Source organism: Scyliorhinus canicula, chromosome 4, assembly GCF_902713615.1.
Source record: "Scyliorhinus canicula chromosome 4, sScyCan1.1, whole genome shotgun sequence".
Lineage (NCBI taxonomy): Eukaryota > Metazoa > Chordata > Chondrichthyes > Carcharhiniformes > Scyliorhinidae > Scyliorhinus > Scyliorhinus canicula.
The window spans coordinates 104,485,368-104,510,873 of record NC_052149.1 but is presented as its reverse complement, the minus strand read 5'-3'; the positions used below and the strand labels follow the sequence as shown (position 1 = coordinate 104,510,873).

General features: G+C 45.4%; 1 protein-coding gene across 5 annotated transcripts in view; it reads right to left on the bottom strand.

Moving 5' to 3' along the window:
* The window catches only part of dnm3a (dynamin 3a), a 338,917-nt gene that overhangs the window by 261,071 nt on the left and 52,340 nt on the right, over positions 1-25,506 (bottom strand). For 4 of the 5 annotated variants that reach the window (XM_038794962.1, XM_038794965.1, XM_038794964.1 and 1 more), the window contains exons 2-3: positions 13,000-13,073; positions 9,437-9,586 (exon numbers count right to left, since the gene is read on the bottom strand). The exons of the other annotated variant lie outside the window; for it this stretch is intronic. In XM_038794962.1, coding sequence (XP_038650890.1) covers positions 9,437-9,586; positions 13,000-13,073 — 224 coding nt within the window. The remainder of the gene's footprint in view (positions 1-9,436; positions 9,587-12,999; positions 13,074-25,506) is intronic. 5 annotated transcript variants of the gene reach the window in all.

Below are 25,506 nucleotides of genomic sequence, written 5' to 3'. Positions count from 1 at the left end.
AGGTGGAATTCTATCTTCTTGCCGATTGTTAATGGAATTTCCCATTGTAACCATCCCACACTGCAGCGAAAGCCATTGGAGGAGCTGCACCGCCGACAGGAAATTTGAATTACAATGACAGGAGAATTCCAGCCACAGTCTCCCAAACAGAAAATCCAGCCCTCCAAGTACAAGACTACCTACAATTTAACAACCTGAGAGGATAACAAACAAATGGTGAAAATATTATATTGTTGCAGCACAGGTTAGCTTTGTCATACTGGGTTTGAATCACTCTCATGTGGGTAGTGTTCAGGAATGCACATCTTAACTAAACTCAAAATAATAGGATAGCAGGAACACTTGGTGATTTATATCCAATTTTAAAGTGAATATCCACACTATAACAATATTATTGCATTGCAAAAGCAAATATGCAACTGAAGTGAGGGTTACTGTCCATGCGGATTTGCACATTCTCCCCATGTCTGCGTGGGTCTCACCCCCACAAACCGAAAGTTGTGCAGAGTAGGTGGATTGGCCACATTAAATTGCCCCTTACTTGGAAAAAAAATAATAAATAATATGCTACTGCAATTATCTTATTCACATTTTATTTTGTTCATGTTTTATATTCTCCATGCTATTACATTACACACTCCCTAACAATACTGTACGTATACCAACACCACCACCTTCTCAAGAGAAATTAAGGATGGGCAATAAATGCTGCTCTCACCAGCAACCATATCCCATGAAAGACTTTTATAAATCCATGCAGAAGGCAACATTCAGAGAGGAATGTTTTTCAACAGCCATTTTGTCTCCAAGGTGAAGGATATTTCACATCTATATTATTTATAATATTATTGCATTGCAAAAGCAAATATGCAACTGAAGTGAGGGTCACTGTCCATGCGGATTTACATATTCTCCCTATACATAATTATTTACATTTCTAAAAGTTTCTATTGTTATGAGCTCAGCTGACGGTAAATGCCAGGTTATTCCAAATCCCAAAAGGAAAATTTGAAACAACTGCCCTCAACTGTATTTTGCGATTTGTTACAATGTGAGGAACGATTTGAAATCCAGAGTGAAGTCCCAGATGTTTTGTGACAATGTGAAATAAATGTTTATTAAACATTAAACAATAAGGGGCAGCACGGTAGCATAATGGTTAGCATCAATGCTTCACAGCTCCAGGGTCCCAGGTTCGGTTCCCGGCTGGGTCACTGTCTGTTCGGAGTCTGCACGTCCTCCCCGTGTGTGCGTGGGTTTCCTCCGGGTACTCCGGTTTCCTCCCACAGTCCAAAGATGTGCGGGTTAGGTGGATTGGCCATGCTAAATTGCCCGTAGTGTCCTAAAAAGTAAGGTTAAGGGGGAGTTGTTGGGTTACGGGTATAGGGTGGATACGTGAGTTTGAGTGGGGTGATCATTGCTCGGCACAACATCGAGGGCCGAAGGGCCTGTTCTGTGCTGTACTGTTCTAAATCTAAATCTAAACAACAATAAACAACTGGAAGTACACTTAAATATAATTAAGTGCACTTAATCTATAAATTCTATAAAAATGTCTGTAAAAAGTATCACTAACTTTACCCAGTTCCAAACACCTTTATTTCACTAGTCAGGGCTAATTCTCGCCAAAGTTACTCAACGTCCTATAGATTTTTTTCAATTGTCAAATAATCCAGTAACAGTTACCACACCAGGCAGTTGTTGCTTCTTAGGTACAACAAGCAACTGGTTTTCCAAAGCGGGCTTCCTTCAAAGACAGCTATTTCTGTTGCTGGCTGAGGTTCAAACAACTACCCTTGCATCGGTTGAATGCTTCAGATATACAGGGCGCGATTCTCCGCAAATGCGTAGAGTCGTGAAGGCTGCCGTGAAACCGGCCGTGTTTCACGGCAGCCTCCGCGCCCCCTCCCCGGGACCCGATTCTGCTCCCCGGTCGGGGCTAGCAGCGGGGCCCCGTGAACCTCGGGATCGCAGGCTTAGCGAACTTCGCTAAGCCCGCGCGCCAAAGTTAACGGCGGCTGACGCGCACAATGACGTCAGCCGCGCATGCACGGATTGGACGGCTCCAACCCGCGCATGCGCGGATGACATCATCACGCATATGCATGAAACCCGTGCATGCGCGGGCCGTTATGCCCCTCAGCCGCCCCACAGACTGATCCAGCGGGGCGGCGGAGGAACAAAGAGTGCGTGGGGTTCGGACCCGCTGCCCGCGATTGGTACCCACCGATCGCGGGCCCATGGCACCCTTGGCACGGCTGTGGTGCAGCCGTGCCAATCGGTGCCATGGTTCCCCAGAACGGCACTTTGCGGCCATTTTCACGAACGGTGAGAGCAGGTGTGTTGGTGTTCGTGAAAACGGCCGTAAAGGCCTGGGAAATCGGCCCATCGGCTAGGGGAGAATCGCTGCTCGCCGTAAAAAAACGGCGAGCAGCGATTCGTGTCAGGGGACGGCCGTTGGGGGGGGGGGGGGGGGAATAGCGGGAAAAATGTCGGGAAGGCCCTCCCGCTATTCTCCGACCCGTCGTGGGGGGCGGAGAATCGCGCCCACAGTTTTTCCCTTTTAGTCACTCTTTATCGAAACTAACTTCTTCAGAAGTCAAACTTAATTACCTTCATTTCGCAAGCCTACCGTTTAGCAAGTGAATGTTAAGTTCATACCTCTCTCCTCCTTAGAACCTCTGACACCACATTCAAATCCTTCATGTTATATTCCCCATTATACCAGGTTGCCTTAGGTAATCATCTGTTTGCAGTGCTGTTAGGCTCATAAATATATCAAAACCACTAGTTCCTTTATCCTAACTAAACAGATCCTGCCTTTAAGCAGCTTCTATTTTCCACTAGTTTAAAAAAATATATAATCAAGAGAACACATTCCAATTTATTGGATTTCCCTGCCATCAGTCTTCTCCTTGACACTGTAACACGGGCTTTTGAATGTTAATTTTTGATTATGCAAGAATATAACTCCAAACATGGCACACAGGAGCGGGGGTAGGTCAATTCCACCCTTCAGCTTACTCTGCCATCCGATAAAATCACGGCTAATTTGGTTGTGGTCTCAACTCCACCTTCCTTTTTGTCCCCCCCCCCCCCCCCCCAATAATACTTGACTCTCTAATCTATAAAAAAACCTAACTCACCCTTGAACAAATTCAATGACAGTCTCCAGTGTCTTTCTTTTTTAAATATGTTTATTAAAAACTTTTCCATTAGAATAAAACAGTACAATAATACAATACAAAGCAGATGCTTCAAATTTTGATATAAAAAGAACACACTCTAACAATCAAAAAACGCATCCAATCCTACCCACCCCCCCAATGTGGAAAATTGCCAGTTGTGTCCTGTACATAAGAAACAGGACAAATCCAACCCAGCCAATTACCGCCCTATCAGTCTACTCTCCATCGTCAGCAAAGTGATGGAAGGAGTCATCAACAGTGCTATCAAGCGGCACTTACTACTCAGCAATAGCCTGCTCACGGACGCTCAACATAGAACATAGAACAGTACAGCACAGAACAGGCCCTTCGGCCCTCAATGTTGTGCCGAGCCACCCTACTCAAACCCACATATCCACCCTATACCCGTAACCCAACAACCCCCCCCCCCCCTTAACCTTACATTTTATTAGGACACTACGGGCAATTTAGCATGGCCAATCCACCTAACCCGCACATCTTTGGACTGTGGGAGGAAACCGGAGCACCCGGAGGAAACCCACGCACACAGGGGAAGGACGTGCTGACTCCACACAGACAGTGACCCAGCCGGGAATCGAACCTGGGACCCTGGAGCTGTGAAGCATTTATGCTAACCACCATGCTACCCTGCTGCCCCTGCTCAGTTTAGGTTCCGCCAGGGTCACTTAGCTCCTGCGCCCATTACAGCCTTGGTTCAAACATGGACAAAAGTGCTGAATGCCAGAGGTGAGGTGAGAATGACTGCCCTTGACATCAAGGCAGCATTTGACTAAGTATGGCATCAAGGAGCCCGAGCTAAACTGGATGCAATGGAATCAGGGGGGAAACTCTCTGCTTGTTGGAGTCATACCTGGCACAAAGGAAGATGATTGTGGTGGTTCAAGGTCAATCATCTCGGCTGCAGGACATCACTGCAGGAGTTCTTCAGGGTAGTGTCCTGGGCCCAACCATCTTCAGCTGCTTCATCAATAACCTCCCTTCCATCATAAGGTCAGAAGTGGGGATGTTTGCAGATGACTGCACAATTTTCAGCACCATTCACGACTCCTCAGATAATGAAGCAGTCTATGTCCAGATTCAGCAAGACCTGGACAATATCCAGGCTTGAGCTGACAGGTGGCAAGTTATATTTGTGTAACACAAGTGCCAGGCAATGACAATCTCCTACAGGAGAGTATCTAATCACCGCTCCTTGACATTCAATGGCATTACCATCGCTGAACGCCCACAATCAACATCATAAGCTGAACTGGACTAGCCATTTTAATGCTGTGGCTACCTGAGCAAGTCAAAGACTAGGAATCCTACGGCGAATAACTCACCACCTAATCCCTCAAAGCCTGTCCACCATCTACAAGGCACAAGTCAGGTGTGTAATGGAATAGTCTCCACTTGCCTGGATGAGTGCAGCTCCAACAACACTCAAGAAGCTCGACACCATCGAGGACAAAGAAGCCCACTTGATTGCTACCCCTTTCACAAACATTAAATCCCTCCACCACTGATGAACATTGGCAGCCGCGTGTACCATCTACAAGAGGCACTACAGGAACTTGTCAAGGTTTCTTCGGCAGCACTTTCCAAATACACAACTGCTGCCATCGAGAAGGACAAGGGCAGCAGACACCTGGGAATGCCACCACCTGGAGGTTCCCCTCCAAATCACTGACCATCCAGACTTGGAAATATATCACCGTTCCTTCACTGTTGCTGGGTCAAAATCCTGGAACTCCCTCCCTAACAGCACTGTGGATGTACCTACCCCTTAGGGACTGCAGCGGTTCAAGAAGGCAACTCACTACCACCTTCTAAAGGGTAACTAGGGATGGGCAATAAATGCTGGCCTAACCAATGAATCCCACATCACGTAAATGTTTTTTTTAAAGTCCCTTTAAATAGAGATCCTTACATTGATAGGTGTAAGCTGTCATCACACCCACACTCTTGTTATTGGTCAAGAAGCCTGGAAACAGATGCTAATTCTGTCGGTGAGTTAAACAGCCATGGAAAAACCTACTCCACTAACAGTCAAAGTCCCAACATGCTGCCAACTCACACACTGAGTGGGTTTGTTGTATTAACATTCTGCCAAATATTTCAGCAAACAACTGGTCAATCTATGGAACAGACAGTCTAGGAAGATGGTGGGAGCTGTTAATATTGATTAGTTCAAATGCAAGTTAGATACATTTCTTTTGGAAAAGAACATTTTGAGGAATAGTATGTAAGCAACTTGAAACATGGCAAATTTAGCATTCTTGGAAGGGAAAAAGTGACTTTGAGCCTTTGGTTCCAAAGTTCCTCACCACTGGGTTTTCCTGTCATTTTTAGGTGCCTCAAGATGTATTTGATATAAACTAATTGGTCTATTTCATTAGCAACATAATTGTACCATGCAACTATTGGGATGGCTGATGGTACACTAGATGAGCCTTGTTCTTTTGTCATCAATTCTTTTTATATCCTTTGCTATTTTAATTTATGGTTTTCGCTTTGTAATCCAAATTCTCTTTTTAGTCTCATTTCTAAAATTACCATACAGTATTCCTCTCCATAATTCTCCCTTCTTTTGTCAATATTTCCTTTGTTATTCATGTGATTTTTGTTTGGCTTTTCCTTTATATTCAATATTATTCTCATCTTTTTATTCATCCATGGAGTCAGTAGACTGGAACTGTTGCTTGTCCAATAGAGAATTATTCTGTATTTAAACAGGAAATTGCCAGTAATCCTGTACACCAATAATGAGGGTTCCTGGCAATTTTCTACAGCAGGGATCAAAGTTGAGGATTGCATACAGACCATTTCATTCAGATTTTTCAGATCGTTCCCCAGCAAAAGGCATTTTCTCTGAATAATGCTACCTTCCGTGCACATGCACTATTGAACAGATTCAAATAACTATTTGATATTATAACTGAAGTACATTGTTAGTCTGATTTCTAGCTGTGAATCACACATGTTGAACACTGATGTTGCCACAACACAAACACAAGTATCGGGTGTCCCAAAATTCGAGTGAATGAAGCAACTTTTCCAATCCTTCTTCCAACATTTACTTAACCCGAGTTTTAACTTCGTTCAACAGTAAATATTCTATCCACTATGGTTAGATGTGTCAAGGATTGATTTTAAAAAGTATATATATTTTTTAATAGTGTCAGGAGGATACGGCCTCACACTCTATATTTATATATATATATATATGTAAAATATATATATAGTCTCATGGCAATTTTCCTTAAAAGTTTAACAACTGGACAAAGGAATTGTAAAATGTCTTAAAATATCTGTGATCCTTGAACAAAAGGAGCCATCGGGCAATTTCACAGAAAATTACAGCTCATTATCTCTGAAGAGACACTAACAACTCCTTGTGGGCAAAGACAAAGTTGTAACATAAGTATACAAGGGCCATCTGCATTTTCATACAAGGTCTGGCCAACCAGGGCCTATTTGTCTGCTCGGACAAAAGACCCCACGACCTTTCTTTCAAGTGGTTGGAGCATTAAACAATTTAAGGGGACCAGAAAAAGGAGTACATACCCTTTGTCAAAGCCAAAGTGGAGAGTTGTGAGTCATGTGACATGAACCTCTAGCTGGTGGTACCAGTTATATTGCTTTGCTGTACTGAAAACCCAGTCTTCCACCTTACCATCTACAAGCAGCAGCACAGAAAAGGGGCTCTGTCCAGACTGAATAATGGCCTCATCCACACTATTTCTACTGTAACTCTTGTGCCATTGACAAAAAGACCGATTTGTCTCTGCATGCCTATCTCTTTGTGTGAAGTCAACTCTACTGGAAAAGTAAATTATACAACATTATACAGAGGTTTTCATCCTCTCGAACTCTGTAAACAAATGAATCACTGGATTTTGATTCTGGACTTGTGTGAAACAATAACTCTTTTCTATATGATCTTTGTCCTGTAAATCTTTTTTTTCTCTATCCCTATTTTACCGTATGCTTGCAATGGAGGCAAAGTTGCTGCCCTTCTCCTGTGTTTAAGCGTATGCAAATAAACACCCTTTGAGTCCACCCCATCTCACGTTTGCCGTGGGGTTATTAATATAAGATTGGATCACACCAAACTGAGGGTTTAGAAAATATGCCACCGCTTCTAAAGGGGGAAGCAAATGAAAAACACCTTGCTATTTACGAATGGGCGGCAAGATAAATCAGGGCTGTTTAAATTAACCTCCCCCCCCCCCCCCCCCCCCCTCTCTCTCTCTCTCTCCTGTCCATAACAATAGCTTAAATGAACAAGGGAAGCTGTCCACCCGCACAACATTTCAAGATAGTGGACCACAGATTGTCTAAAGAAAAATGTTAAAAGTCTGGAAATGAATCAGAAATGAATCACAGCAAAGCTACATTGATGAGTGGAAAGAAAGCCTTATTTGAAACATTGACATACAAGGATTGAGGCAATGACATAGATGATTGTATGCTCTGATTACCCAGCCACTCTGAAAATCCATTTTTGTTCAGTAAGGAGTAAAAACAACTCTGTGAAGAAGCATAATAAATATTAGCACCTTACTTCCCAACTATAACACTTAGTATCTCAATTTGTCTAAACAGTTTTGCTTGCCAGAGCATGTAAAAAATGCTTGGAAATTCACTTAAAGTTGTATTTTCCTACTAAAGCCAATGTAAAAGCTGTTATAGTTCTGTAGGGCATCCCTCATTAGCAAAGAAAAATATTTTAAAATTATACCGTCAGTTAAAATACTTTACATTGCTAAATTCCTGTACTGATAGATGAAATATCTGATTCAAACATATAAAATAAATATGGTAACTTTCAACCTAAGAGTACCTCCCATTTACTGTCGATCCTGCTTTCTGAACATCTCGCATGTCACTCATCCTTTCTCACTCCAGTTTGGGACCTCTCCCTCTGTCTAACGCATCCTCTGCTGCTGACAGTCCAACTTGCAGCCTCATCCACTCCAACTCACCTTCTCACAACTGTTTCCTTGCGCCGAACCTCCTGCTCCCTTGTTTCCTTTAGTGAACCCTCGCTATGGGCTCCGACAGTCAAAGCTGCTCCTCCTGCCCCTCACCTATCCAGAATCCCTTGCTCAAATTGAAGGTTTAGGAGAGAGAAGCAGCAAGTTGGAAAGTCAGGCAGCAGGAGGCTCGGAAAGAGGGTTAGTCAGAACCTTTTTTTCACGCTCGCTACGACACTCTGCAAAAAGAATCAGAAAATTCTGTCCCTTTTCTACATGTTTGCACTGACCCTCTAGTTTATAAAATCTTAGAGTCCATTTGCTTTTTCACAACTTTAAAAGATTTGTGCAGTGAGCCTCCAAGTCACTCTGCTCCTTCACTGCCTCTAAAGTTTTCATGTACATTTCCACTCAATTCTTCTCAACATGTATCACTTGAAACGTCCCTGCATTTTATTTTCCCTGAAGCCTATGTACTCGAAGTCTGCGTCATTGTAGAGCCCTCTTCAGACATGCTCCCTATTTTTGTGCTGCCTGCACATTTAAATATTCTGCAACCGATACACAAATCCAAGTTGTATTTCGAGAAGAAAAAGTGTGGAAACACCATTATTTGTATTACGGCACTCCAAAAATATTCAACATCCAATTATCAATGGCAATTTGCCTATGCAACTCCAAGACTCTGCTGTCGGACCTCCTCAGAGGCACTATGGAGCCTATCACTTGTTTGTTCACAGCTCTGCATCAGCAGTCTACGACGTTCACCCAAGGTACACATTTAGCACACATGTAGAAAGGTATTGCTTGTGAACTGCATGTCTATCGACCACTATTAGTTTCATATGCGTCGAGTCGCCGTTTCATCAAGGTTTGCCAACACAAAATTTCCAATTTTTTCTACAGTTCTTCAATACCCACCAACTGTATGGTTTTTTAAGTGAAACAATTCAGCTAATAGCCCAGCAGCCTTTTCACCAACGTCCCTTCAGGTGACACAAGTAGCACTAGCCCCCCTTGAATCATCAGGTGGACAATCTCAGATACAGATACAGCCTGTTTCCAGTTGCCTGCGAGTTGTAAAACAACCTTTTGTTAATAAATACCAGGACAAACTATTCACACCGGTTTAGCTACTTGCATGTACTGCTTCACTTGCAAATGGCAAGATCTCCTTCACGACTGGCATCAAATGTCATATGGAATCACTGTACATCCATCAAACAATACATGGAAGCAAAGTTCTATTCTGCCTCGTTTTTAACACACCATTTGGCGAGTAAATTCTCAGGTTGATGGGTACTGATGAAATCCCTTTGTTCGTTCCTGTTACCCTGTCCGTTTCTACTTCAATCTCATGACGCATTTCTTCAAAATCGATAAACTTCTTTCCTTTACAATGTAGGAATTCAGCATATTCTAGAACAATAGAAAATAGGATGACTAAACAAAATTAAAGACAATTTTGGAAGCAAGTTACAGTTTGAATTCCTTCTCAAGTAAATAAGAGAATAATTTTTTGACAATCACCTCTTTGTGGCCATAGAACTGGACAACATATTGGAAATTACTAAATCCTAGGTGAGAGTGATAATTTTTCCCTAAGCTCCAAGTAAAAGCAGTTAATGTCATATCAATTAGCTCCTTCAAAAAAGAGACAATTTAGGAATGGCACTGGAGGCTAAAAGGTAAGTCTCACAATATGATCAATATTTCCAAGTAACTTGATGCTTCCTCTGTTGCTGTGGGCAAGGAATCACATCTGAGGAAAGCAACAGGATAGGGTGACTGTAATGAACTCCAATTGGCTTTATTGGTTGGCCAATTGGAGTATGAGTTCCCTCAATGATAGCTCATTGAGGGGGGCCATATAATCACCTGTGTAGGCTTTGTGAGCCAGTCTTAAGTTGACTGGACTGCTAGCAGCACTGTTTGTAGCTGCTCCTGTAATATCGTTATTGTAAATAAATATTGGTGTGGTGACGGAACTCCTGCCTCCCGTGGATTACTACAGTGGCGACGAGGTAAACTACCAATTTTGCGGAGACCAGCTGCCGCACTCGGAGGGTAAGCCTTGCCATTTTAAAAATGCTGTTTTTTGGGAGGTTAGAGGCATTCGACCCGGCTATTGAGGACTGGTCCCAGTATGTGGAGAGAATATGTTACTTCTTCCGGGCAAATGACATACTGACGGACGAAAGGAGACAGCTTATCCTGCTGTCGGCGTGCGGACTCTCCGCTTTCGCCATTATACGTAGTCTGACTTATCCCGATGCGCCGGACACGAAAACTTTCCAAGAAGTAACGGAATTGGTGAAAGAGCACTACGACCCAAAACCACCCCTCATTTTGCGTAGGTACAGATTCCACACAGCGAAGCGGGAAGACAGGGAGTCAGTCACGAATTTCTTGACCTGTCTGAGAAGGCTGGCGAAAAAATGTGAGTTCGGCCCGACGCTAAATGAAATGCTTCGGGACCGGTTAGTGTGTGGTATAAACGACCTCACAATACAGAAACGCCTGTTGGCGGAAACGGAGCTAGACTGCAGGCAGGCGTTACAGCTCGCACTGTCCCTAGAAAAGGCGGCTACGAACGAGGCTGAGTCTCCTTTTCCCAAATTTAACGGGGAAAGTGGAGAAACAACAGGAGGCCCAACGCAGGGGGCATGATAATAGTCGGCAGCAGAGACATTTCCAGGTGGGGGCACCGGTTTGGGTCAAGAATTATGGGAATGGACCAACGTGGGTGAAAGGCACGGTAGAGTCCCAAACAGGGCCCATATCCTATGAGGTTTCAATAGGAGGTAAGGTGCTGAAGAAACACCTAGACCAAATAAGGGCAGCGGAACCACACCTGGAGGCAGGCGAAGCAGGACCGCCTCAAGCTGGGATAGCCCAGATGGAAAGGATACCCACAACCCAGCCCCGAGCAATTTCTCCAGACCCCGTCATCCAGTCATCAGAGTCGGAGATGGACACACTCGACGAGGCCGCCGCGACACCTCTCCCCGAGGAGGAGGAAGAACAACTTCCAAGGAAGTCGTCAAGGAAAAGACGGGCACCTATAAGGTACACCCCGCCCACTTCAGAGAACGACCCGGCGGACGACACAGAGGTGACAGACCCAGACATGAGGAGCAGGAAGAAGCTCAGAGGAATGCCAGCTGGCAGGAATTCCTCAGACCTTGGGGGGGGGGGGGGGGGGGGGGGTGTAATGAACTCCAATTGGCTTTATTGGTTGGCCAAGTGGGGTATGAGCTCCCTCAATGATAGCTCATTGAGGGGGCCCAGATAATCACCTGTGTAGGCTTTGTGAGCAGTCTTAAGTTGACTGGACTGCTAGCAGCACTGTTTGTAGCTGCTCCTGTAATATCGTTATTGTAAATAAATATTGGTGTGGTGAAGGAACTCCTGCCTCCCGTGGATTACTACAGTGACACATGAAGATTTGGAGATGGGCTGGACTGGATCAGACTTGACGGAGTTGAGTTAAATAGTCTCCTGCCACGTTTGTGAAGTATTGCTACTTGGGTGAGAAACCTGTCTTTGTAGCCACAACAACATTGTAACAGTGAGTGAGAGTTGGGGTAAAAGCAAGAAATTGGAAGATTAAGCATATCAAAGCTACAGAGATCACGAAAGATGAGCACAGCTGTTTAAAAAAGTTGCTCACACCATATAGCAGTTATAACATTGGAATAAAATACAAATGAAGTCACCAAGGGATATCGCCAATAGTGACAGAGGGAGAGAAAGTGACACCGTTCCATGCAAAATTTGTTAAAAGGATGGGCATTCCAAAGATTTACTTGGCTGGGTATGCTACTTAATACAAGTAGAATAATCTAAGCTTTGAAGACGTTCCTGCACCTCCTCCAGTTCATGTTCAAGGTCTGTAGCAATCACGAAAAGCTTGAGAAGGAACTGTGGCAATAACAATCCACATTTGTCTCATCTTAGATTCCAAGGTTGCTCCTTTAACTCAGTCACAGGACAGCTTCAGTTAAAACTGTGCCCGGACAAGTCATCTGTGTGTCCAAATTTGGACAATGAAGGATGAAGCAGGTACTGTATAATTTTCTCAGCTATGTGGAGAACTGTATCTGCCAGATATTCACAAGCAGGAAGCAACTGTGGTCAGTGATATTTGAACAACTGAAGATGTTCAAGCGACACCGAGTTTAAACAAACCGGTTGCAATCTTCAGAGATACAGATCAGACCAGTTCACTCCCATAATTGGAAACACAACAATAAATGAATACTAGAAAGGTGAAAGTTAACTACAGAGAATAGCTAAGTGATTATTATTGGTTGATAGCTGATTTGATAGCTATTGTAAAATGTTATATGTCCCGATTGTATAGGATGATTATCATTTTAAAATAAACTCATATAGTGTAAATCAAGAACCAATGTTATTATGCACTTCTGATCTTTGAAGATGGAAGGAATGACAGTTAATAGCAAGGTTCTCTATTTGTTTCCTGGGCTCATTTCCAGACTAGGGGCTCATGTGGCGATTAGGGGCTTTTCAAAGTAACTTCATTTGAAGCCTACTTGGGGCAATAAGCGATTTTAATTTTTTTCATTTTCAGAAACATGTCTTGGTACCAGAGCTAGTAAAGATACTCAAGATCATAGGAAGCTAATATTTACCTACAAGAATAATGTAAAGAGTCAAAGCATCTGGAGCTAATATTCCTCACCTAATTGAATGCAATGGGAGTCAAAATCTTATTTTTAAATCCAAGTCACACACACCAAGGTTTGTTTGGCAAATAATTACGAACTTCACAGCATACAATAGTAATATTCAGTACAGTACAGTACCTGTGTTGGAATTCACCAGCTGCAAAACCAGAGGTCGTCTGGTTACAATGCCTGATCCCCGAGGAAGAAAATCTCTATTGTCGGAGAGGAAAGAAACAAATTAAGGACTTGTTTTTACTGAAGCAGATATCTCGGCTAGAATAAAGATTTGTGACAATGTTTATGACAACAAGATTTTGCTTTGCATTTGGAGCACACTGACCACATTTTTTCAGAATTCAGAACTGTAAGGCAGAGATGTATAACGGTTGCAACACAAAAAACAGTAAAATTAATTTTTAGTGCCCCAATATTTAACGTGCTATTGCAATTTTTGCCAAATTAATCTGTGGCTTAAAATAAAGATTTTGTTTATTCATTCAGGGGCGTGGACGTCGCCAGCTCGGTCAGCATTTATTGTCCATCCCTAAATGCCCTTAAACTGAGTGGCTTGCTAGGCCATTTCAGCGTGCAGTTACGAGTCACATGTAGGCCAAACCAGGAAAGGATGGCTGATTTCCTTCCCTCAAGGATATTAGAGAACCAGATGGGCTTTTACAAGAATCGACAATTCCAAATTTTTCTAGAATTCAATGTTGACCATTTGCCATGTTAGGATTCAAACCCAATTCCCAGAGCAATATCGTGAGTCTCTGGACAATACCACTCGGCCACCGCATTCCTCTTATATTCTTTGAAATGCCATACAAAACAATTAATCATCAGAAATGGCAGAACATGAAGTGCAGGAATCTCCAGTTTTTGAGTCTACGTGGTGGGGCGGGCAGCTACAGCAGCATATTTCCCACTGGCCGAAATAGCAGGTCCCTGCGCCAAAATGTACGTTTGGAACCACATTAATTATGCACTGGCGAGTTCCTCTCCAAATCAACTGGCAGGCAAACAGCTGATTCGCCTCCCTCATGTCAGTTGGCGGGTTTGAAGATCCCACGCCATATTCAAATACCAGTCTGCACCCTCCGAACTCTCTCCAGCCCATCGGTCTTCGCCAGACCATGTGGGATGCCAGAGTAAAACGGCAAGCATCCTCAACAGGTTTGTTCCTCAATTCATCCACCCTCCCCGCAAGCCCATCGTCTGAGAGGCGCCCATGTCCCATGCGAACCATTACCCAGTGCATCGGGAGTCTTCTTGCATCCCCTTCCAGTAAACAATGTGGTACCCCTTTTATCCCTCTGAGAATTTTATGGAGCTTTGCGGAGTCTAGCTTCCCTCGCCTCCGTATTCCCTCTGTCTTCCATTGTTCGTCTTCTTCATCCACATCCTTGCTCCTCTGCCTGCCATTGCCATCCCCTGCCCATCCTCACCCATTCTCTTCCTTTCACCACACCCCCGGGTCCACACAAGTCCCACAGCATAGTTCTGCCCAGATCAGATACTTGTGTGTGGCACCAGGCAGGAGGATACCCCTGAACTCCCCAAGCCGAGGTGCATTACCCACCCAAGACGGTGACACGGGAGGGCTCAGCAGTTCAGTAACACGGTGCTGTCCACGAATATCAGTTCAAAGTGGTGAGGGAAGGCAGCAATCGGTCTGCCCTGGCAGAGTGACTTACAGCATCAGGAGCAGTGCAGCACTCTGGCAGAAGGGCTTTGTTGCACTCACCAGGAAATATCGTGCAAACTGAGAACCACCTTGACCTTCTTTAGCAATCGGGTTTTAGACCAACATAATTTCACGCTAGTCAGACGTAAGATTGGAAGGCCTGATAGAATGTTAGTGGATAGCCATTTTATTGAGCATTCATGAAAAGCAAATTGCATTCATGCCGCCAGCCAGTGGGAAGACTGACCCGCTATTGGGAGAATTATAACGTGATTTCACGCCAGCGGGTTTCTGACTTCTGGGCTCATGCAAGATTCTCCACTCTCTCCTGCCACCAAACCCACCACGGGTGAGAGGCGAGAAGCCAAGTGTTTTGAAATGACCTATTCAAACAACTGGGAAGTTTAATCCATTAGCAGCGTTAGTCAATAGGTGTGCATAACAAGATTATCCAATAGAGAGATGATAATCTATTTCTCCCCCTTACTACCATATATTAATTTTCCTCAGGGATAGTTAGAAATGCCAATAATGACAGGCTGCACTTGGCAGTTAATTCCTCGTTCTAATTTCCTCAAGAATCCAGATATTTATTTTTAAAGTTGGTCTAAAATTTCTTAAACTTAAACTCCTAAATTCTCAAGAGGGGCAGCTATAGTTGTAGTAAGCAAACTTTCTGATGCTATGGTCATAGAATTACCATATTGCTGCAGCACAGGAGGCAGTTTGGTTCATTGATCGTGTGCTAGCTATGCTCAAAAGCAATTAGTTAGTCCCACTCCCCTACCCTGAAAATACTTTCCCTTCGAAAGCTTAACCAACTCCCTTTTGACAACCACGATTGAATCTGCCTCTACCACATTCCAGAGCCTAACCGCTCGATGGTTAAAATGACTGGGCTAGATTCTCCATTTCTGCGACTAAGAGTTGACACCAACAGGAAAATCGGCACCGCAGCTGCGCCAATTCCGCTACGGTGAGGGACTAGCACCGATGTGGAACACTATTGAATCCCATGAAAAATGGTGCGGGATTCGTCAGGTCCGTGATGGACACTCGTCGCAAGGCTGACAAGCTGCAGCTGCGCATAAACATATACTCCCCACACACACACACACTGAAAAGATGGGGCAGGTTGTGCTGGAGTAGCCCATATAGCTGATGGGTCGGCTGGAGATAGGGGGCTCCAAAGGAGGTTTTTTGGGGGGGGGGTCACCTATACGGCCCAGGGCACCAGGTTTAAAGAGGGTTGTCAGTGGCATGCGCAGCTGCATAGCTGCCTTGCCGGCTGTGGTAATGGTGTTGCGTACCCGTTCACCCCGACCCCATAGCCCACCTCCTGGTCACCCCCCACTTCTCACTGCAGCCCTGGCAGAAGCCCTCTGGATAGTGGCACGACTGTCGGCGAAGTGTGGCAGTGTTGGACACTGTCCGTGCATTCTCTCTCTCGCTCAGCAGCCACCACGCCAGGTTCATGATTTCTGAGAGTACATGTGGATCGTGCCAGCGGGATCTCAACCCATCAGAAGTGGAGAATCTCATGTTGGCCCACTAATGACATGCAAACAGTGTTTAAAGTACGTACATCGCATTGATGTTGTTTTCGAGGTGACAGAGCATTGCGATTTGGCATCAAACTGGTGCCTGCAGCGATTCTGGCGTGGGAAGCTATTCTCTGCCCGATCGCATGCCCCGATTTCGGCATCAGCTAATGGAGAATCTCGCCCACTTTGTTTCATGTCACCTTTGGTTCTTTTGCCAATCACTTCCAGTCTATGTCCTCTGTGTTTTCGAATGTCAATTAATGACAAACTCTTGAAATCTTAATTCAAGCCAAAAGTTTTGAACATTTACATGAACTTTCATTTTTCCAAAGTTAATTGAGAATGTGATGAGAATGAGGAAAACAGTGATATGTAAAGGGAATGCAATGGTGAAAAAGCAGGTCAACAAGATAAAAGAGAACAGGGAGCTCCAGACATGCCAACGCACTTTACAAACATTGAATTAATTTTGAACTGTGCTGCTTTGTAGGCAAATGCCGAGCCAATTTGCGTACAGCAGCGACTTATGAACAACACATAATATTAATGCCTCGTGTTATGGACAAGAGGGGTGTTAATTTAAACTGCACATTTTTTTTCATCTCACCACCTATCCGTAAATAGAAAGGCGTTTTTGATTTGCTTCCCCCTTCATAGTTTTAGTCAGTTTTAGTTTATTTTATAATATATTTTTCTTCAGATTTTTGATATTTTAACATTTTAAAACACACAACATAGCAAAGAAAAAGCATCAACTCCCAGCCTCCCCCCACCTCCCCATGTAACCTCAACCAAACACCCCAATTTGCCCCCCCCCCCCCCCCCAACTCTTAACAACGGACAGTAACCAGCTCCTTGAAATGTAGTACAAACAAACCCCATCTCTTATGGAACCCCTCACTCAAAGCAAATTTCACCTTTTCCAGATACAAAAGCTCCGTAAGATCTCCCAGCCACACCGAGGCACAGGGTGGAACAACCAACCTCCACCCCAACAGGACCCGCCTATGAGCGATCAGGGAGGTGTAGGCTAAAACATCTGCTCCCGCTCCTGTCTGCAGCTCTGGCAAGTCCGACATCCCAAATATGGCCCACAGGGGACTGGGCTCTAAATCCACATGCACGACTGCTGACATGGTGCTAAAGAACAACCTCCAAAATTTCTCCAACTTAGGGCAGGATCAGAACATATGCACGTGATTGGGCTCCTCCCACACCCCTCACAAGTATCCTCTACGCCTTCAACACCCTGCTCATCCTCGACTTTGTCAGGTGCACTCTTTGTACTACCTTTATCTCCAGCGTCGCACATGAAGCATTCACCTCCACAGCACTTCTTCACACCACAATCCCTCCTCCAGCGCCATCCGCAGCTCTTCCTCCCACTTGGCCTTAACCCCCCTCCAGAGGCACCGTATCCTCATCCAAAATCCTCACATAAATCGCCGAGATAACACACCCCCCCAGCTCCATCACCAACAACACCCCCTCCAACATCGAGGAGGGTGGTTCCACTGGAAAAGTTGGAAAGACTTTTTTCCCCCGAAATCCTGCACCTGCATATACCTGAAAACTATCTCCACGAGATCCCAAACTTCTCCCCCAACTCCTCCTAACTCGCAAATTGCTCTTCGCGAAATAGGTCCTTCCTTTCCATCACCCCTCACTCCTCCCATCCCCAAAACCTAGCATCCATCCCCGCCAGCTCAAACCCATGGTTCCCTCGGATCGGCATCAACTTTGACCCTGCCCCTCTCCTAAAGTGCTGCCGAAATTGCCTCCATATTTTTAACATGGCCACCACCACCAGACCCCCCAAATATTTCCCTGGGGCGAGCAGGAGCAATCAGCGCTTGCAACCCTGACCCCTTACAAGAGCCTGCTTCCATCCTCACTCACAAAGCCTTCGGTTCCCAACTCCAACCCCACACCTTCCCCGCGTTCACTGCCCAATAATAATACATCAGATTTGGAAGGGCCAGACCATCTGGCTGTTACCCTTTCTGAAGCACTGTCCTCCTAATCCTTGCAACTTACCTGCCCACACCAACCACAAAATCAACTGTTCCACTCCATAAAAGCCTTTTCGGCAAAAAGACCGGTCGACACTGAAATAGAAATAAAAGCCATGGCAGGTATTCATCTTAACCGCCTGCACCTGGCCTACCACTAATAGTGGACAGCTGTCCCATCTCAATAAATGCACCTTGACCCTACCCACCAGGCTTGTAAAATTCCAACTTACGGAGCCAGGCCCATTCCCGAGCTACCTGCACTCCCAAGTATCTCAAGTGGGTAGTTGCCACCCGAAATGGCAACCCCCCCCGCCCCATGAAGACACCACAAAATACTCTTTACCGAATTTAACTTATAGCTTGAAGAAAAAACAAATCTCCTAAACAATCCCATTATATCCACCACCGAAGAGCCTGAGATAACAGATCATCAGCATACAGAGACACCCTATGCTCCATTCTAAACCCCCACCATGCACTATCCCCTTCCATTTATCAGAGCACCTCAGCGCTATCCATGTACCTATCCAATAGCCGCTTGAAGGTCCCTAATATTTCCGACTCAACTACTTCCACAGGCAGTGCATTCCATGCCCCCACTACTCTCTGGGTAAAGAACCTACCTCTGACATCCCCCTATATCTTCCACTATTCACCTTAATGGCCAAGAGCTTTATGGCCAGCGCAAAGAGGGTGGTCATAGGGCACATCTGCCTCACTCCTCTATGTAATGGAAAGTACCTCATTCACACGCACACTCTCCTTTGGTTCCTTGTCCAGCAATTTAACCCACGCCACAAACTTGCGCCCAATCTCAAATCTCCCTAACGCTACAATTAGCTTCACTCCACCTGATCAAAGCCTCCTCCACATCCAGCACCACCACCAACTCCGACTCCCTTTCTTCTGCCGGAGAAAGCACCACACTCAACAAACGCCTCATGTTCGATGACAACTGCCTGCCCTTTCCGAACCCCGTCTGATCCTCCCCAATCACCTTTGGGATCCACTCCTCCAACCTAAGCGTCAGCAGCTTAGCCAAAACTTTGGCATCCACATTCAGCAGAGATACTTGCCCACACGACTCGCCCTCCAACGGTCCTTATCCTTTTTTTTAAGCAACAATTAAATGGATAGAATCATAGAATACCTACAGTGCAGAAGGAGGCCATTTGGCACATCAAGTCTGCACCGACCCTAGGAAAGAGTACCCTGCCTAGGCCCACACCTCTACCCTATCCCTGTAACCAGGTAACTCCAACTAACCTTTTTGGCCACTAACAGGCAATTTAGGATGGTCAATCCACCTAACCTGCACATCTTTAGACTGCGGGAGGAAACCGGAGCACCCAGAGGAAACCCATGCAGACAAGAGAGAAAGTGCAAACTCCACACAGACAGTCATCCGAGACCGGAATTGAACCTGGGTCCCTGGCGCGGTGAGGCAGCAGTACTAAGCACCGTGTCTGTTCCATTGTCTCCGGCAGTGCTCCCTTAGCCAACACATCCTCAATCATCCCAACCAACAGCCACGCAGCGTCTCCAAAAATGATTTATAAAACTCCACCGGGAAACAATACGGCCCTGATGCCTTACCTGTCTGCACCGTCCCCATCAGCCCTCGCACCTCTTCTATCCCCACTGGCTCTTCCAACCCTACCCTCCCCTCTCCTCCTCCCCTACTTTAGGACACTCCAAATGCCAAAAGCTCCCTCATGTCTAATTCATCCTCCGGAGGATCCGACCTATACAACCTTTTATAAAACTCCTTGAATGCCTTGTTCACCAGCTCCGGTGCCACTACCAACTCCCCTACCACATCACAAACCCAAACAATCTCTCTCGCAGCCACTTGCCGGCGGAGCTGGCCCTCCAACAAGCAGCTGGCCTTCTCCCCATACTCATACATGGCCCCCTTCTCCTGCCTCAACAGCCAAACCACCTTTCCTGTGGACAGAAGGTCAAACTTTGCCTGTAATTCCTTTCTCCTCACCAGGAGATCTGGAATCGGATTATCCACCTACTTTTCAAAAATTTCCTCAATCAGCTGCTGCTGCTCCTCTCTCGCCTCCCTCCATCCGAGCCTTAAACGAGATTATCTCACCCCTTACTGGTCTCTGAATTGTTTACAGCACCCTCCAGTGTTCTAGTGGCCTGAACTAGATATGGGACGTGATTTACCGGCCGTGTCCTGCCGGAAAAAAATTGTCCCTCATTAGGAGGGACATTAAAACCATTGATAAAATACAGTATAGATTCATCAGGATGATACCAGGAGAAACCACAGTTATGAACAAAGGTGCAAGGTAAGTGGATTCTTTCCTCCAGAGCACAGAAATCTAAAGGAGTTTTAGTAGAATTTTTATTAAATTTTAGGCAAGTACTTTTTAACGGAGTTAAGTCTGTGATAGGATGGAGGGGAAATGGAGTGACACTAAATAGAAATACCATAACTAGCCTCCCATTCAACATTTTTATCAGTGAAGATCACTGGCTGTTTGCATTTTACATCAATGACTCGGATTCAGAAACTCAATGCAAACAGGCCACATGCAAGCAAGCAAATAAATGAGTATAGTTATTCTGTTGAGGTAGCTCAAAAACAAATGGGAATAATATGCGAAAAGGGCAGCATGATGACGAATGGAATTTAATGCAGGTCACTGAATATTGTTTAAATGCCAAAATATAGACCTTTGAGTCTTAGTAAAGTAAATGTTTACTGTGTCCAACACTGCGGAGCAGCAACCAACAAAGTAAATAAAGTGCTACCCTATGACATGGTCAAATTGTATACCATCCTGGCCAGACCATACCACAAGCACCGTAGACGCGGTCTAACGAAAACGAGAGTCCCGTTTTGGATGGGTTTAACAGGATCGTTCCCGGTGCTGGTATCATCAGAACGCTATTATATTTTCGGGCCTTGGTGGGAACGCCCCGCCAAGGCCATACTCAGTTGCATTTCCTGCACTCAGGAGCTCCTCCTGCTCGGCCTGTTGGGCAGATGGCTCACCATCCTGGGCAGCAAGAAGAAATCGGTGTGTCATTAATCTTTCGATCCTCCAATGCTGCCCCCCCCCCCCCAAATGCAACAATTCACTCGATGGGGGATGCTCAAGCCACACCCCCCCCCCCCCCCCCCCCCCCCCTCACCTTGCAGTGCCAGGTTGGCACTTGGGACAACTGACAGGGTGCTCAGGTGGCACTTCCAGGATACCAGGCTGGGTGGCATTAGCAGTGCCAGGGTGCCATCCTACCCAAGGACCAACCAGCCAGGGGCCTCCGATCTCCTGGGAGATGCCGCCCCTCCCCACCAAAGTGTTGTTCCGCAGATGCTAGAGGTCGGTTAGAGCTGGTATTTCATGAGATCTCATTAAATCTCATGGGACATAATGACCATCATAAATTTCGAAAGAGGCTTGTCACGGGATTACCCGGCGGTGCTCCATCCTGATCCCGGCAGGGCGCAGCCTGTAAATCACACCCCATATGCGGCACGGTAGCACAAGCTCCAGGATCCCAGGTTTGATTCCGGCTGGGTCACTGTCTGTGTGCAGTCTGCGTGTGTGTGTGGGTTTCCTCCGGGTGCTCCGGTTTCCTCCCACAATGCCCGAAAGACGTGCTTGTTAGGTGAGTTGGACATTCTGCATTTTCCTTCAGTGTACCCGAATAGGTGCCGGAAGGTAGGTTTCTCACAATAATTTCATTCCAGTGTTAATGTAAGCCGACTTGTGACACGCTAATAAAGATTATTATTAGTATCTAGTTTGGGCCACTAGAACACTGGAGGGTGCTGTAAGTAATTCAGAGACCAGCCACAAGGTTAAGCACTCCTATTGGGAGGTTTGGGTTATGGTAAGGACTAAAGAATCTTGGTCTAAGACAAAGAATCTTGGTCTAAGACAACACAGCAAAGGTAATCCTAGAAAATGACCTCAAAACTAAATTTTGAGAATTGGATGAAAAGACGCGCATTTAAATTAATTAAAGTCAAATTTGGGACTATTATCAGTACGTTCTTTTACACAAAAAGTGACTAATGCACGGAATGCTTTTCTGAATAGCGAAGTGGAGGCATCACCCTGGAATTCTTTAAGAAATAATTGGATGTCTCACATGGCAGAGTTGGTGGGGGTGGGGGGCTGGGGGGAGTCTGCACGGTCTGAATGACTTTCCTCGTTTAATTTTGTGAGCTCGTTCGTGTCTGATCTAACTGCTGAAAAGTAATACTAGGCATCTGGGTAATCTGGCAAAGAAACTGAACTACCTGACAGAAGTGAGCTTGTCCAACTCAAGAGCATAATTTGGAACATTACCCCAAACAGCTGCTTTAAGGTAACATAACAACATCAACAGTATTTGATTACCACCACATTGTAAAATTGACATGAAAATGTTTGCAAGGAATTGACTTGTTATGAGCTGATAATTTAGAATTACACCACAATCAGATCATATCAGTGATTTTATTAGGTTCAACATATATAGCGGAATAAAAATTGAATCAAAACAAATCTCTCTGTCGAAAACTCCCACAAATAACATAAAATATGCAGCTTCTATAAACAAGGGACTGACTGGTAAAAGTAAAGACACTTTATAAATAAAGTATTGCATATTCATGCTAAAATACAGTATGATGTTTCTGCCTTTTGAATAAATATATTCCAGAAAAAGACTTTTCTTTAAATGGGCTAATTATTATTGTTCTTCAGATGAGATTATCCTCTATAAGCAAACAGGTAGGTTCAGCAAGCAGAATACTAGAAAGTTTCAGTCAGTTGAAAATATTTTTTGCTCACAACCATTGCATGTTTGCTGCCCTCATGTGGCAATCTTTATTTATTTTAAAACAAAGGATGCGGGATTACATAAATTGGCACAGAAAGTACAATAGGGGTTCATTAATTTTTCTTTCTGGGGCAGCACAGCGGTGCAGTGGTCAGCACTGCTGCCTCACGGCACCGAGGTGCCAGGTTTGATCCCGGCTCTGGGTCACTGTCGGTGTGCAGTTTGCACATTCTCCCGTCTTTGCGTGGGCTTCGCCCTCACAACCCAAAGATGTGCACGGTAGGTGGATTGGCCACGCTAAATTGCCCCTTAATTGGAAAAAATTAATTGGGTCTCTTAAAAAAAAAATTTCAATTAATTTTTCTTTGAAAGTGGTTGTAGTATAACTATAAAACTACAATTAACAGTGTCATGTGAGAGTCTCTTTAAGAGTGGTCTTACCACATGACTTGTAGCATGGCTTCAGTTATGTCATTTGTGGGTGGAGCAGGGCCATGGCTGAGGGGCGAGAGGGGTTTTTAGTGTTTGGGTTTCAGTTTCGGGTTGTTGCCTTCGACTGCAGATGAGAATCAGTGTTTCCCTATTTTCATTTTAAAGCTGTTCCAGGGAACTGAAAGCACATTGGGTGTGGCAAACTGCATTGGTAACTTTAAAGATAGATTTGCTTTCCGGAAGGAGCTTTGAATCTGCTGTTTGGAACTAGATCTCAGGGAAAGGACCAGTCTCATTCAAGTAAGATTACAGTGTGCTGAGCCACGCCCTTGAAAGGGGTTTTGGTTTATTGGATTTTGTTTTGAATTGGAACAGCTACTAAGGGGGATTCATTAAGAGTTATATCCATAAATTACTGCAGCTGTTGTGTTTTCTTTATGTTTGTAATTGATAACAAATTCTTGCTGACATTTATATATGTTAACTACATTTTTATAATAAACTTTGATTTGATAAAAGCGCCTGGGAAGTCTGATGAATCACACCTGATGTGAAGGCTCTTGTGATCATCCTAGCCAAATTCACCATGTCATAATATACACACAAGTATATGATGGTGTGCAGACAGGCAGTGATTGACACACAGGATGACCAGTGAACACACAGAACACAGCAGCCAATCACCAGACAGGACACGGCCACTATAAAGCCAGAGAGCACTAGTTTTCCGCTCTCTCGGGATCCAGCAACTAGATCCCGAAGTGGGCCCCGATCATCTAGTCGAGAGCAGCAACTAGAACAAACACCATGTGGTAGTCAGTTAGTCTGGTCAGGTTAGCCTCAGGTCTCCAGTCAAGTCAGCATAGTGTCAACCCACAGTTAAAGCATGTATTATAGTTAAGTGTTCAATAAAATCGAGTTGCATTTCTTCAAGTGTTGGAAGCCTGTCTCTCTCACCACTGCAGTAAACACAGTCCTCATAGACCCAGCTTACCCAACACATCACAACATAAAAGTTACAGGTCAGGAGAACGTCATAAAACACTTTGGAGTTTCTAAGCCCTGACCCATAACAATAATATTTGGCTGGATTCTCCGACCCCACGCCGGGTCGGAGAATAGCCGGGGGCCGGCGTGAATCCCACCCCCGCCGTCTCGCGAATTCTCCGGCACCGGATCTTCGGCGGGGGCGGGAATCGCACCCCGTCGGTTGCCCCCCCCCCCCCCCGCCAATTCTCCAGCCCGTGATGGGCCAAAGTCCCGCTGCTGTAATGTCGATCCCACCGACGTGAATAAAACCACCTCCCTTACCGGCGGTGCGGGGCGGACTCCGGGGTCCTGGGGGGGGGCGCGGGGCAATCTGGCCCCGGGGGGTGCCCCCATGGTGGCCTGGCCCACGATCGGGGCCCACCAATCCACGGGCGGGCCTGTGCTGTGGGGGCACTCTTTTCCTTCCACGTCAGCCATAGACTAAGCGATGGCCTACGCGGACGTGACCCCCTCCCCTACGCACGCGCAGGGATGACGTCAGCAGCCGCTGACGCTCCAGCACATGCGTGGACTTCCGCCGGCTGGCGAAGTCCCTTCGGCCCCGGCTGGCGTGGCGCCAAAGGCCTTCCAGGCCAGCCGGCAGGACGGGAACCATTCCGGCGAGGGCCTAGCCCCTCAAGGTGAGGGCTTGGCCCCTAAAGGTGCGGAATCCTCCGCACCTTTGGGGCGCCCGACGCCGAAGTGGTTCACGCCACTCCATCCCGCCGGGACCCCCCACCCCACCGGGTAGGGGAGAATCCAGCCCATTGTATTTATTCACTCTTAATTTCAGCCTTCTACACATATTCAACAATTACAATTCCATTACAATATTTGCATTTATATAGCACCGTTGGAGTAGTAAAACTGACCAAGGTACTTCACAGGAGCGCTGCCAAACAAATAATGGCAGGTGAGCAAATGTTTTGTTAAAAAGGTAGATTTTTAAGGAATGTCAAATGATAAAAGAGGTGGAGGAGTTTTTGGGGAGATTCCATTATGTGGATGGAGCTGAGGCAGCTGAAGACATGGCCACCACAAAGTGATTAAAATCTGGGAATGCACAAAAGATTCAGGTGGTTATTGAGCTGGAAGAGGTTACAGGGATAACGCAGCAAGACCATGAAGGTGATGGTGAACAAGGGTG